General features: G+C 36.6%; 1 protein-coding gene across 6 annotated transcripts in view; it reads right to left on the bottom strand.

Annotated features, from left to right (window-relative positions):
- Positions 1-3,577: 3,577 nt before the first annotated feature.
- The window catches only part of TUSC3 (tumor suppressor candidate 3), a 127,054-nt gene continuing 114,952 nt past the window's right edge, over positions 3,578-15,679 (bottom strand). For 4 of the 6 annotated variants that reach the window (XM_087936263.1, XM_087936260.1, XM_087936261.1 and 1 more), the window contains exons 8-10: positions 13,435-13,509; positions 11,586-11,676; positions 10,104-10,270 (exon numbers count right to left, since the gene is read on the bottom strand). In XM_087936263.1, the coding sequence (XP_087792389.1) occupies positions 10,192-10,270; positions 11,586-11,676; positions 13,435-13,509 (245 nt within the window). In that variant the 3' untranslated portion in view covers positions 10,104-10,191. Of the gene's footprint in view, positions 3,898-10,103; positions 10,271-11,585; positions 11,677-13,434; positions 13,510-15,679 lie in introns of those variants that run through there. The other 2 variants (XM_026697953.2, XM_087936259.1) reach the window with 2 other exon arrangements.

The raw sequence follows: 15,679 nt of genomic DNA, 5'->3' as shown, positions 1-15,679 counted from the left end.
AGTTCTTCTTCTCCAGCTAAATGGATATTTCATGAAGGATTTTGCAGTTGATCGGTGAGTGGCTGGGAGGTAGGCTGGCGATCAGTTCAGTACAGGTAGTCCTCAATTTATGACTATAATTGGATATGGAATTGATCATAAGCATGGCAGTGACTAAATGACTCTTCCCAAATTAATGACCTTTTTTGGGGAGCAGCCATTAAGTGAATACTTTATATGGCTATTTTTGCTGGGAGGAAAAACCAAACCACTGAAAATTATGGTCATGTGATGGCAGAATGCTGCAAATGGCCATTAGTGCAAGTAAGTGTCCAAAATGCAATCATGCAACGGTGTTTTGAATGTAATAATTTTAAACCAGTGGTTCCCAAAGTGGGTGGTACTTCCCCCTGGAGGGGGTGGGATGCCTTAGGGGGATGCTAAGAGGCAAGGGGGGCAGCAGGGGGTGCTAAGAGGTGACAGGGGGGTGCTGGAGGTGGGCCCTCGCAGGGCGCAATTCAGGGGTGGGATTTTACAGGTAGCTTGGCCAAACTCCTGTCCCTGGGAGTCAAAGCGCTGAAGCACGAGCGGTGTGGGAAACTTTGGCCGGGCTCTCGAGATGAGAGTAACTCCAGCCGCTTCTCTCTGCTAACAGGTGGCCAAGATATCTGCAAATTGTCAAGTGCTCCTCAGGAGAGACGATTTTTGCAGATAGCTTGGCCGAACTCCTGTGCAAAGGGGAGAACGTTGTTGCACCTCGCTAACATGGGGGGTGGGTGAATGGGGCTTGTCCCCAAAGTGCCAGTATGGCTCCAGTGGCACAGCCCCAAGGACGCTACCTTTGTTTGCAGCTGTCACCAAAGCGCGGTCACCAGAGAAACGCTCCATTCAGAAGCACTGAACTTCCAATCGGTGCTGGAGGCAGTGCTGGAAGAGGCAGCACCCAAAGGGGCTCACACAAAGGGGGAAGAAAACCCTCCCTCTGCCGCTGCCACTGCTTTCACCCCTCTCATAAACCCTGCCAGCTCCTGGGTGTCCTGTTTGCAGTCCTGCCCAGGGACATAACTCCTGCCCCTCATTACGTGTCTATCGGGAGCATCCAAGCCTGGCTTCTGGAGTCCTTCGGGGCACTGGGTATAAAACCACATTCAGCCAGCCAGTCCTTTGTCTGAAGGGGAGATTCCTGGTTCCTTGTGTTGCCATGTTTTTTTTCCTCCCGTGGATGGTGGAGGAATCAAGAGTTTCATGTATTTGTGGTGTGGGTCCCTGTCACAAAATCAGAGCCTTTTGGCAAGGCTTCTTGTATTTTATGTTACTGGCCCATTGCAGGTGATAAATAGTCGGGGTAGAGAGGCTGTTGGGAGAATGAGAAATTGTAATATAATGGCAAAATAGTTCCATTTTATTATCTTGGTTGGAGAGTGGCTTCTCATAGTCAAGAAATGAAAAACAGTAAATGTTTCCCTCTCCTAATCAAGGTGACAGTATTTAATATCTGAGGCAATAAGCAGTTGAAATTCAACAATATAGAATGAACCATTTTATGTGACACCTCACTGTTGATACTTAAGAGACAATTTTGCCTGTTAGCGGAGAGAAGCAGCCGGAGTCACTCTCATCTATTGAGAGCCCGGCCAAAGTTTCCTGCGCCACCGTCAGTCAAAATTCAAATTAATGATCCACAGGATTTAAAATTATGAGTTTGGTGGTCCCTGAGGTCCAATAGGTTGGCAACCCCTGGATTAGGCCAGACGTGCCTGGGCAGAAAATAGGTAGATAGGTTAAGGAAGGGGTGGAGAGAGAGGGAATGAGAGAAAGAGGGAGGGAGGAGAAAGTGAATGGGATATGGAGGGAGGAAGAGAGAAGGAATGAGAGAAAGAGGGAGGGAAGAGACAAGAAAGAAAGAGGAAAGGGAAAAAGGGAGAAAGGAAGAAAAAGGATAGACAAAGAAAGAGGGGGGATGGAAGGAAGGGACAGAAAGAAAAAGAAAAAAGAAAGGGAGGGAGGAGAAAGTGAATGAGATATCTAGTCCAACCACCTGCTCCAGCAAGGTTAGAAGGGTGTGTGTGTGTGTGTGTGTGTGTGTGTGTGCATGGCTGTCAAAACTCTAAAAACAGGTCAAGTACCTCTGGGGAGGTCAGTCATAAATATGAACACTTACTAAGCAACCGGCCATTAAGTGAGGATCACTTATATTTGGTTTGCAAGTCACATGGCCATGCCCACCCAGTCACATGACCACCAAACCACACCTACCCAGTCACGTGACCACCAAGCTATGCCCACAAATTAGCCACGCCCACAGAACCAGTTGTTAAGAAATTTGAATCCCACCCCTGGGTGTGAGGCACTGAGGATGAGTTTGTAGCACCAAGGGGCGGTGGACTGAAGTTTGAGAATCACTGTTTGAAACAGTCGATAAGCAAGTGGTTAAGTAAGGACTACCTGCATTTCATTTCTAACAATGCTAGAAACACACCCATGCACTTGCACATAAATCTTTTAAAGTTGTGATGACTATTTCAGGCAATATGTTGGTAACTTCTTAATAAACTGTGGCATTTTTATGGTTGAACATTTTTTTTTTTAAAAAAATGGGTTAATCCAGTACTAAATCTAAATTATTTGATTAGTATAGTTTACTAGTAAAATTACAATTTTTCACTTTGGTATGATGTCTATATTCTTTTCAGCACTATCATTTCCATCTCTGATATTCAATAGGAAGATGAACTAATGAAACAAGCTGCAGTTGTTCACCCAGTTACTCGTGTTCTTGTGCAAAATGGCTTACATGGGCAGACTTCACAGATTTTACTAACACCATTTAACTTCTGAGTATGAAATGTCAGCTTTATCAAGTTACTGAATCTGAAATGTCAACTTCATCAAATCATAGAGTAAACTTGCTGACACTTCTTTAATAAGTGAATACTAAAGATGAATGTTAACATGATGCTCAAGCTCCCAATTTTTCTTAAGGGCAAGGATGCCTTTTTTTCCCCTAACCACTTACTGAAACCTGCAAGGTGGCTCCCCTTTTCCTTGCATAAAAAGGAATATCTAGATGTTCCAAAATTATAATCCATTGTAAACCTTTCTTAGGCTGTGATTCCATAATAATAACAATAAAGATTTAGAATGCTTAATTTACTAGTGTGGTTAGTCATGGGAATGAATCCAGCCATTCCAACAGATCTCTGCCAGATCAGGCTGTCAAAGGAAAGCAAATGCTCTTGATTTCTCCCTTCTAAATCAATGACCCAGAGATTTTTGGAGTAAAGGGGCAACATATCCAATTAGTTGTGAATGGAAAGTCTAGAGACTTAATCAACATATCCCTTGGCTGTACATTCAAACATTAAAATATTGCTTTAAAAACATCAATTGGTTTGATTTTAAAATAGTAATTCTAAAATTAGTAATTTTATAAAGGACATGGGAATTAAAAGACAAAAATTTCAATGTTATTGTATTTCATTTATGTGTTTCTTATTAGACAAATTTGGTTTGCTGTTGCTAAATAATTAATGAAAACATATGACTACTTCCAACCTTCCACCTGAAGTCTATCCAACCACTGCAGAGCAACACAGTCTTTCCTGGTAAAATTAACTTTATTGAAAATGAAGGACACAAGTGATGTACGTTTTCATTCCAGTTTATCACATTTCCTATTTAGATATACAATGTTTACTCTGCATTATAAATTTTATGAAGCATTTAGTAATAAGGTACAAAAACAAAATTGTCTTCTTCACACAAGTGTTGCAAGTAATCACAGGAAGCAGATGCTTGAAATGGAAAGACTCTTGAAAAACATGAAATGTTTGTATACAAGTACTATCAGTAGATGCTTGTCTTCGCAGTAAACATTAGCCTTATGCAAATCTCCCTTGAATTCACTTAATTAAGAAGCTGAAAAGAAAGAGAAAATGAGTAAATGCAACGAATAATGGGCACATATGTAGCTCTCACATTACTCTTGTTACTAAAAATTGAGATTTGTAACTTTGAGGGCTGGGAAAAGCTAATAAATATTAGCACATTAGAATCACAATCCAAGGATATAATGAATCTGTACAAAATGGAAACATTTAATGATGTTTTAAATTGTCTGAAGAGCTGAAAGGGAAAAAAAGTAGATAATATTTGACAAATATTATCTATTTGCAATATCAGGCAATGTCTTAAACATTTGTGGCAAATATCAGCTTTTAAAAAACAGAACTCCAATTAAATAGTGGTACAAATTACAAGTATGTTATCTGTGAATGTAGGCTGTGTATGGGGATACTCTTTAATACTGTTAGATAAAACTACTGAAATATATCAGCAAAGTTTATAATTTTTGGCAACATTTGTTTTTTTAAAGTCTTTCCTCAAAGATATACTAATGAATTATAAATTTTAAAAATGTTTCAGCCCCTGGCAATATAATAAAAATGGTAGCTTTCACAGATTTATTTTTAACAAAAGTAGTACCAGTTAGTATGGTTGCCTATCTCCACTTCAAATAATTAACACTTTTAATTATCTCAACACAATCGTTTGGAATGATGGCCAAATGAGTTCAGTAGAATTCAGTCTGGAACAAGCTTCTTATCAGTGAGGTCTTATCTAACAAAAAGTGATTAAACATTTTGTGACAGTAGGTATAGATGTTCTCACAAAATGGATGGGGTGGGTTCTACATCCATAATAGTTGCTATTATGGCTACAATTACTCACAAGTTACTATTTACTAAAACACATATCTATAAGATGTTACCAAAATTGTCACATACACATGTATTCCAATCTGCTTATTCCTTATAATTATTTTGTGCATGTATATTATCTTGAAAAGAAAGTAGTTTTATAACTGGTTAATGGAAAGGATTGCAGTAACATTGAAGCTTACCCACTGTCTCTGAAAGTCCTTGTGATCTTAGGTCTATTTATGTTATTTTGTTGCAGCTGTTATGAAAAATCATTGAGGACCTGTATACTGCATAAGTCAAAAAGAGGGCTATGAAAATAATTATAGACCCCTCATATCCTGGAGATAAGCTGTTTCAACTCCTACCCTCAAAATGATGCCACAGAGCACTGCACACCAGAACAACTAGACACAAGAACAGTTTTTTCCCCAAACGCCATTGCTCTGCTAAACAAATACTTCCCTCAACACTGTCAAATTATTTACTAAGTCTGCATTACTATTACTATTAATCCTTCCATCCTTCCTTTTACCCATCTCCTCCCACTTATGACTGTATGACTGTAATCTTGTTGCTTGCATCCTAATGATTTTTATTGACTGTTTCCTAGTATTTGATTGCTTATTGTACCCTATGACTATTATCAACTGTTGTAGCTTATGATTCTTGACTCTTGACAAATGTATCGTTTCTTTTATCTACACTGAGAGCATATGCACCAAGACAAATTGTGTGTCCAATCCCTCTTGGCCAATAAAGAATTCTACTCTATTCTATTTGTTACAAATATAGCACCATTCTCCCATTTGTATTTTCTATTAAAAAGCGTATACCGGACCTTTTAATCTGGACCTTTTAATTGGGCTAACAGAATAATCATAAATAGTAGCCACAGAATTCAATTTTGCAATACCACACAAACTGTACTTTTATATCTACTATTAGCACATTTCTTTCTTCTCCCCTGTATGCTAGAGACTAAAACATAGTAACTTTTCCTCAAAGGACAGTTACTCAATTTTCTTCCTTTCTCACACTTTTCAGAGAGATATTGTAGAGATAAGGGTAATGCTACAATATTATTGTTCCGATGCAGTGACTAAAAATGTCCATAATGTCCTGAGTGTTGTTCTACTATAGATTTATACCAAAGCATTTCAATTATTTTCATGTTTCCTTTCAAAAAATTCCCAATATGCCAATTTGAAATTTATTTAATGTACAATCAGCTGCCCTTTTATTCTTTTTATCAGATAACCCCAAGATACCCTTTTTAGTTAGACATTGTCAGCACAAACCTGGTTGGCATATTCAATATGTGATTAAGACTATTTTTTCTGTTACCAGTGTGAATCACATTGAAACATCCCTTGTATGTTCTTGTATCTCAGATTGAGAGAGCTGTAGAGGAGAAACCCAGCTAATCCACTACATGCTTTAATTGAAAGAAACAGAGAGATAATTATGTTTAACTTTAATTGCTATGTCTCCTCAGCTATTTTCTTCAAAATGAGAACTGTCTGGGCCAAGGAGAAAGTTGATGGGTTGTCAAAATGCCATTCTTCTTACAGTCTTCAATTCCAACTAAAGCTACAATGATGGCACATCATCATTCATTTGAAAAAAGAAAACTTTTCACATGAGCAGTGCCCATTAGTAAGCTGCAGTGAAGTGTGTGTGTATAAGGGAGAAAGTTTGCTTGAATCAGGAAATAGGTGAGTGCACCTTGTTTATATGACAAGGTAAAATCAAACCAAGCTGTTTTTTAACTAAAATTATGAAACTGGCATCAAGGAAGCATAGTATCAAGATCACATGTAGTGTTGGTATCACTTTATACTGTACTAGTGAGACCACTTGGAATACAGCACCCAGTTTTGCACACAATTGTACAAAAACTAATACTGAGATTCTAGCTAAGTCAAAGAAGAGCAATAAAGATGATTAGAGGACTAGAGGCTAAAATGTATGATGAATAGTGCGGGAGCTGGGTATGTGTAGTCTAACAAAGAGAACGGCTGGGGTAACGTGATAACAACAGTTCTCTATTTTGGAGAACGATCTGTAGATGCATGGCTTTACTAATAAACCAGAAGAACTAAGAATATTAATCCATTTTGTGCTTCCTCAATTCTTTAGAGAGCATGCATATTCCATATTAACTTTCCAAATTTTACAAGGCCTGATTTCACCCCAATTTTAAATTAGTTAAAATAATAAAATATGAAAACCTAAAGTGATAGACCAAACCCCATTTACTCCAATCCCATTCATTCACCCCAGAGTCTGCTGTATATTTGGCAAGGCTAGCCTTCTACCCCACCCGCTTGCCCCACCACAATCAGTCTGACATACCCAATGCATATAGCACAGAAAAGTCTAGCCTGAGAAAGACCAAAAGGAGTTTTCTCCAATCCCACTTTTTCTGTTTAAAAAGCTGAGCTAAAAGACGAGAGAGTGGGAGTGATGGGGAAAAGATCAGAAATCTAGAGTGATTCTGCTAGAGAGAACAGGACAAATATGAACAGGGTAGTGGTGAGGATTAGAAAAGCAGCCATGAGAACTGATCTCCTCAGGAGAGGTAAATCTCTATACATTTTTGAAGAATACCTCCTAACCTTTTCATTTTTACAACGTTATGAAAACTAATGAAAAACATTGTGAAAAGAAAAAAACTCAAATGCGTCAAAATTAAGTGATCCAATGTATTGAAGTATAAGAATGAATGAATGAATGAATGAATACCAGCAACAATCAACTGATCTCTTGGAAGTTTTTTTGAGAGTACATTTCCAATTAATTCCTCCGTTTCTTTGACATACACAAAAATCCTCTCTTAAAGCTTATAGGGGACATTGTATGTTATTCACTGATTTTTGTGATGATGATGATGATGATGTTATCCATTCAGTCATGTCTGATTCTTGGTGATGGGCCCGTTGTCTCCACATCTTCTGACTTTGCACTACTTCTTTGAATTTTTATATGCTCTGGCTAGTGTCAGCTTTGATGGTTTCTACCCACCGCATTCTTTCATGGCCTGGATTTCCTTTTACCGTTTACCCTTCCAAACACAATTGTTTTCTCCAGTGAATTCTGCCGTATGACCTGGCCAAAGTGAGTCATAGTTTCATGATTTTGCCTTCTAGTGGAATGACTGGAGTTATGTACCCCAGTACTTGTTTGTTACTTTACTTTGCTGTCCAAAGAATATGCAGGACACTTCTCTAAGACCACCAGGTCAAACAAGTCAATTTTCTTTCTGGCTTGTTTTTTAAAATTAATTTTTTTCCATACATTTTATGTCTTCACTGTCAATTTCTATTTTGATATTTCTCTTCCTTGCAGTAATCATGATTTTGGTCTTTTTTTATGTTCAGAAAGAGATAAAAATTCTTCCTTTATTCTTGATAAGGTGTTCCAGGCCATCTTTAGTTTCTGAGAAAAGAGGTGTATCATCAGCATGTAAAAGATGTAGAAAGTGGTTCTAAATGGTCCACAATCTTTACCTCAAATTTTGATTCTTCAAGATCTAGCTTCCTCATGCTCATTTTGGCATACAAGTTGAATAAGAAAGGGGAGAGGGTGCACCCTTGTCACACTCTTTCTCTATCTTAAACCAATTGGTGTCTCCATATGGTGTTCGCACAGCGGCTTTCTGATTTGTGCACAATGATTGCACTAACTCGACCAGATATGCTGGTACCCTCAGGTCTTGTAGGGTTCTCCATAGCTTCTCACAATTAACACAAAGACTTTCTTATAGTTGATGAAGCACATGTAAATGATCTTTTAATGTTCGGGGGATTTTTCCATGATCCAGCATAGATTTGCATTATGGTTGCAAGTGTCATGATCCCTTTGAAAGTCAGCTTGGACATACGGTAATTCAATTTCAATAGTTGATGCTAGTTGTTGTTGTATAATTTTAAGCAATTTAAGAATCTTGCTGATGTGAAGGGTGAGAGCAATTGTGTGATAATTGGAGCAATCTTTAGTCACCCTTTTTTGGCAGTGGAATGAACCCTGAGTGTTTGCACTTCTGTGGCCACTTGTTGGTTTACCAAATATTCTGGAACAGGTCTCTAATGACCATAGAGGGTACAGATCTCAGTAATTCTGCAAGAACAGTGTCAATATTTTTAAGTCTTCTTGTTCAACAGTTGGTTCATTGCCCATATGACTCATGTATTGCCACTTCTATTTCTACTTCTCTTTCCTCATCATCCTGAGATTGTGTCCCTTTGCTATCTACGTACAGCTCTTCAATATTCAACATATTTACAAGCAATAAATGGTGGTTGAATCTTTTGACTTGCATAAATGCATTCCTGGTGTGACCCTTCAACTAGTCTTCTCAGCAGCATCCAGTAGTTCAAACCTATTTTTCACCTCAATTTTATGTGTAGAAGAGGTTTTGGTGACATCAAATTTCTTTAGAGGCACTGCCTTTTTGATGGTGCATAATTGGACTTTAATCTTTGCCACCAACAATTCATGATCTGAATCACAATCAGCACTTGAATATATCTGAACAGCAAGAACTCAACTGGTCCAAATGCATAAATGGCTCTTGTGCTGTTCACCCACCTATTCGGTTTTCTTAGCAAAATTGTACCAAATGATCACCCATATTGTTCCTCTCACCTAGTTCAAAATGACCAGTGATCCCTGTTTCTGCTTGCTTGACAATCTTTGCATTGAAGTTCACCCAAATATAAACAATGTTTTTTAAAGACACTTTTTTCATAGTTTCTTGGACTATAGCATAAAAGCACTCTATTTCAAGATTTGTGCAACAATTGTTGAGATGTGGATAACTGTGATATTCAGGGGCTTGGCAAAAATTCTGATGGTCATAATTTTATCACTGATAGTTGAGAAGCTTTCCACTGCTCTAGCAAGTTTCCTGCTTGCAATAAACATCATTCCATTATTTTTCCTGGTATGTCTGAATAATAGACAGTGAAGTTCCAGTCAGGAAAAAGCCATTGTCTGCCTAGTATAGCTCAGTGACACTAAGGAGATCAATTGCCAACCTGATCTGACAATATCTAATCCACCCTGACTCATTCTTCTGACATACCATGTAGCTATCCAATGTATCTCTGTACAACACAGATATCTGCTTATGCCACTGGCTGTTTCAGAACTTGGGATTCTTGTGGTCCTATTGTTGAGCACATTGACAAGTGTGAGACCTTTTTCATACAACCTTCTTGTTTTTGTGCAGTAAGTTGCCAACTCTTTCTCCTGAAACCCTGAAACTCACTTTTTGACAGCTGCTCAGGGACAGCAACTGCTGCAGTCCTTGTGAACCCAGGCAATGATTCATCCGGTATGGGATTCTTTTTCTGCTGTCTCATCATGTTTAATGAGTCTTACTTCGTCTTCTCTGTTGAGACCTGTCTGGCTTGGGTGACCCTTCTGGTGTACTTTCGGGTGGTATATCTTCAGCAGAGCTCTTAACTACAGCAGAACCCACAAGCCCCTCTCCTGCAACCAGGGGTTATCTGCATGGAAAGGACAAGGGGGCATCTGGAAAGGACAAGGGGGTATCTGTACGGAGGGATGATTTTTGTACAAATCTGTTTTTTTACAGAAGAGAAAAAAAAGTTTCCAATGAACAACAGAAATGGGATGTAAAACGTAACGATTAATCAACTATAGTTTTATTACATTTTCCCCTTCAAGCCTATGTGTTTTTTAAAAAAATGTTTTTATACTATATGTCACTCTCCAAATACTTACAAGTTGGAAAGTTACAAAAACACTGTCAGCTGTGTCAATTCAGAGAAATCATGGCTGAAATTTTGAATTAAGTTCTACCTCTATTTGCATCAGCATCTCTCTTCCCATTAAAACTCTAGTAATTACTTGATGTTACCTGATGATATTTACATAAAATATTATGTAAAACTGTTCGAAAATGCAGTTTATTCCCAAGTTTACTTTTGGTGCCTGGCAGAAATAGTAACCAGGAATACTCAGAGAAAAGGGAGGAGGGAAGGCATCTCGGCTGATGTCTTAAGTTGAATTAAAAGCAGATGAGAAAGTGGGCAAATTGGCACTACTTTTCTCAGATCCACTGATTTGGTAACATTGGAATCCCTTGCATTCTGTAACGTTAACAAATGTTTTATATCCAATCTCAGATTGGGAGTCATAGGATAGAACTGATTCCTATTGGTAACATTGCAGCATATATGACTGAGATCCAAAGGTATTTCCCAGATCCAAAGTTCTTCCCTGGAGGACAAAATTGGGAATAAGTCCTGTTCTTAGTACTCAGAATGTAATGAAATGTCATGTGATAATTTCCTAAATCAGCCAAGATAGTGGGATTTGAAAGCTGAAGTACAATTACATAAGCTTCATTGGTATGCATTGGACAATGCCTATGTGCTTTCTGTTGACAAGCAACACTGTTGCCAAGCAAAATGTTGTATCTGTCATAATGCAACTCTGGAGTCAGTTTGCAGGTTGCACATTTATTCCAGGAAATATCCCTTTCTTACTGGTCCTCAACAAGTAAAGCATTCGGTTTCAAAATCTTCTTGAAATGAAATTACTCATAAACTGGTTTCCTTCACAATCTTCTTTAATTCTAGCTCAGGTGGTACCCAAAACGTCAACCCCGTTTCATATTATAGAATGAATCACCATTCAGAAAGGCTACCTGTTTCTAATGATACAGAGAATGTTCTTCATATTGGTATAATTTGCTTAGAATTATCCTAAAATGTAGAATGTCATACATTATTATGTGCTTATCCAAATAAAACTTTCAGATACAGGTACAATGTATTTGTTCACAAATTCATAAGTCTCAGGACAAAAAGTTGGAAGTAGATTGCTGGCAGCATGAGGTTACTTGGCTTGGCCAAGTTATTTGTGGCTTACCTGTATGGATAGCCATGGTATTTGGAGCGGAATATCGACAACAGGAAGCTGAAGAAGAAAACTACCAGACCCAATCCTACTAGACATATTACTGGAAAGAAAAAAAAATCTGTTATCAAAAAGGTATTATATTCCATATTAGGTAAAATGATATTCAGGCATATTTTGAAATACATAAGGTTAATTGGGTCATCTCTTGCTGCCTTTCTTATATCACTAGTGGCAACATTATAATCTTTTAAGTAAAATAGATTTTCAGCAAATTAGCTTTCTTTGACAATATAAACGAGAAAATGACAGTTTATAAGAAAAAGAGGACCAAAGACAGCTGTTAAGAAAGCATTCCATAATTCTGAAATGCTCATTATTTTAGAGTATTGGGAAGAATGGAAAATAAAAAACAAACCAGAGCATTTTATTTACCCATTTTTCTCAAATCTTCAGCATCCAAACCATGGCATATATTAAAAAAGGAAGCGAACAGTTGTCTAGGACTTATTATATTAAGAGGTAAATTAGACAACCCAATATATATTTTCTTATTACAACTATGGGACTTTTTGTATGAAGACTACATTCTCTTTACATACCATTTTTGGTGTAAAAAAAAAATCTAATAGGTATTTTTTTAAGTTTAATGTAATTTGCAAGAGTGGGATATGGATGTAGCTTGGACCGGCAACATGTTAAAATTCCCTATTTTCCATAGCAAAATGTCCAGTTCTCAACTGAGCTCTCTCCCCTATCATCACCATTATCTACACATCCCTCCCCCTTTCATTTTAAAAACACAATTCAGTCAACTATTAATTGCATTCAAAACATTGTACTGGCTTAGTAAAATGCTTATTACTTTACTTTTAAAGTCAGCAATCACACCACTTCATTAATAGAATTTAATTTTCTAAGTAAGGCTTTGATGATTCCTAAAGTCATTGTTATATTAGCACTCACGTTCTTACTAGACTTTAGCTATTCTGTCAATTCAGAAGTACCTGCTACAACTAATTTCTTTCCTCCTTCAAATGGAAACTCTGCCAACTCCCTTCTTAATTTTTCAATGGGCTCACTGGTATGCATCAAAGCTGTATCAACTTTCTGACTATTCTTTTTAACATTCTTTATTCTTGGCCCATCCTAGTTACAAAAGTAGTTTATAAAATGACTGAAAGTTTAACTCATCAATTTAGAATGCAGCATATTTCAAAGAACTCTTTCATGTTCTACTTTTTATTTAATACGATATGAAAATGTCACACCAGGTGTGAATTCATTTTCAAGCATCCTCTTTGCATAAAAGAAGGTTGCCTTTTTCCTTACAGTTTTGCTGTATCTGGTTCTTTAATTAGAGGTGAATGACAGACATATTATTGATGCTGAAATGTGCAGAAATGATCCCACATTCATATATAAAAGCTAAAATAGTTTGGTAGTTGGGAAAAAAGTCAATGCACATAGAGATCTACAGTTAGCCCTTTTGAAAGTCTAACTTTCAATATAGCACATTACAGTGGAATTTCAACTGTCCATTTCCACCCATCATTTAGGGAACTCCACCCTGTTTAAGAAAAAATAAAGGATGCGAATCTGTATATCAAAGCATAGCTAGCTCTAAATGGCCCACAAGTTCTTTATTCTGCAACAGTTTATGTAATAGAAGGACGAATGCATTTCAAGAAACTTGTAGATCTCTGCTCTTATACTGCCAATATATTCACATATGAAAATGCTGTGATAAACTTAGGCAGGCTTCTAATAAACTGTGGGTTTCCATGGCAGTTTGCCGTAGTTGCACTAATATTTTAATGGCAAGAAAAGAAATTATCCACTTATTCATCAAACAACTTACTTCTCCTTTTCCCAACATCTCCCTTGGAAGTAGCAGCTTCATTCAAAAGAACCATTCCCATGGTGATAGCAGCATCAATATCATTGTTGTCAAGGAAACCATAGAAATGTTGAAGTTTCACAAAGCCAACAGTTCATCTCTAACCTTAGAAGGAATTTAGTGGTTTTTTAAAAAAATAAAGATGTTTTATCAATAAGTATAAACAGAGCTCTAAGGAAAAGAGAACACATTGTCAATTCCTATCTATAATTCACATGTTAATCCTTTTTTTTTAATAATAAAGTTTTATTTGGGTTTTCACACATACAAAATACAAGTAAAACATCTTTTTTGAAAATAGCATGGTCCCGGGTTGAACTTCTTTGTACAGACACAGAACTCAATTTCATGCTCCTTTTTGTTTTCTATTCCATATCTTATACTATTTTACATTTTCTATATAGTTTTTCCCCTCTATCAATTTTCTCAATTTTATTTTGATTATCTCATCTCAATTCAAATCATTATATTTATACTTTTGTCTGTTCTGTTTCAATTTCATATTATCTTTTCTCATCAAACAAATTTTCTCCTGTAGTTACTAATTGGAGTATGACACCTTTATATCTTTTAATTACATCCATTCAACTCTTATTTAAACTTCAATATATACCTTAAGTTTATGACCTTCAATATAATACATAATACATAACTTTCAATTGAATTTTGCTTAGCACATTCTTATAATACACACTATATTCTTTAAAAAAAAAGATTGTAAATATATGTAATTATAAACCCTCATTCCATTCCAGTTCAGTTCTATCATTAATAATCATTAAAATCTTAACATCTTTAACACTTCTTTTCAATTAAATATCATACTTCCTTAAAAACACATATAATCTCCATAATTAATTTTTCCCTTATTTGTCTTCACATGTTTTATAAATCATTAAATATACCTTTTGTTACATTTATTTATTGACAAACATTCCACTGAATTATGATAGCTATTTTATCAGACATTTTAATCATACATTGTTTCATATTTTCTAAAATTATTTCTGCTTCTAATATAACCATACTATCTTATGTACCTTTGCAGAATCCCTTTTTCCATTAAGTTTTCACCCATTATCTCTAAATAGGCCCTGCTTCTCTATATTTTGCTTCTGTCCTTTATAACTTCTTTTCCTTTCTTTCTTCCCTCTCAACTTCTCCCTCCCCTTTTTACCCCCTTGTCTCTCTAGTTCTAATTCTCTCTTCTGCATTTCCCTCTTCTGTTGCTTTCTGATTTTATACTTATTTTTCACTCTTTTTTTGGGGGGGGAGTTGTTTTTCCCAATCTTAAACTTTCCATTCTCTTTCCCCCCTTTTCCTATTTTTCCCCATCTAAGATTACTTGTTCATTAAAGATGGCTTCTTCTTTGTCACAATCTTCTTGTTCTGCAGGCATTTCTTGTTGTTTCTCATAATTCCAAATCTGCATTTCTAAAAACTGAAATACGAAGCCAAAAGAACCTCTCCCTTCTTGTGCATCTTCTTTGTACTTTTTAAGTTCCATTTTCAGTTCTTTTAAAAGTGGATCCATTTTAAACAGTTTTAAACAACCACCCGATTGATTTTAGTCATTCAAAACAATAACCAAGAATCCAGAAATCATCAAGTAATCCAGATAGTCCCGAGTTATATCTTCTTATTTCTTTTTCGACTTTCTCTTCCTGGGGTTTTTGTTGCGATATTTCAGTTAGAATGTATCTTTTGGAAGTCTTGTTGAGATTTTGCTGTAAGTTCTTTTTTAATTCCAGGCAGTCTCCTCCCTTCCAGATCCTACCCTTTTATTCTTTTTCTCTCCTTTCCTGTTTTCAAAAGATTTTAATTATCCAGAAATCTTTATTATCCCTTTGACTTTTTATTTTCAGCATTAAATGCCTATTGATGTCAAAGTGGATTTCTTGCTTAAGTCTCTTAGCTGATTGTATAGGAAAAAGAGAAAACCAAACCTTTTCCCTTTTCTCTTGCCTTTGCAGCTTAAAAATCTTCTTAGGGAACAATGTTATTGTTTTTTAACAGTTTCAATTCCAGGGTACCTTATTTGTTGCTTTTGCTGTTTGACCTGGTCAACCAAAACTTTCTCTTCTCATCTTCCTCCTGCACATTCTTTTCCGGTCGAGTTCTTCTTTGTGGTGGCCATTTCTGACCACCGCTGCAACCGCCTTCGGGAAAGGGAGTAATGGACAGCTGGGGAGGAGAGATGCAGCTC

This window comes from Pseudonaja textilis, chromosome 6, assembly GCF_049901715.1.
Source record: "Pseudonaja textilis isolate UNSWEBS1 chromosome 6, rPseTex1.2, whole genome shotgun sequence".
NCBI classification, from domain to species: domain Eukaryota; kingdom Metazoa; phylum Chordata; class Lepidosauria; order Squamata; family Elapidae; genus Pseudonaja; species Pseudonaja textilis.
This window is presented reverse-complemented; position numbering and strand designations above follow the sequence as displayed.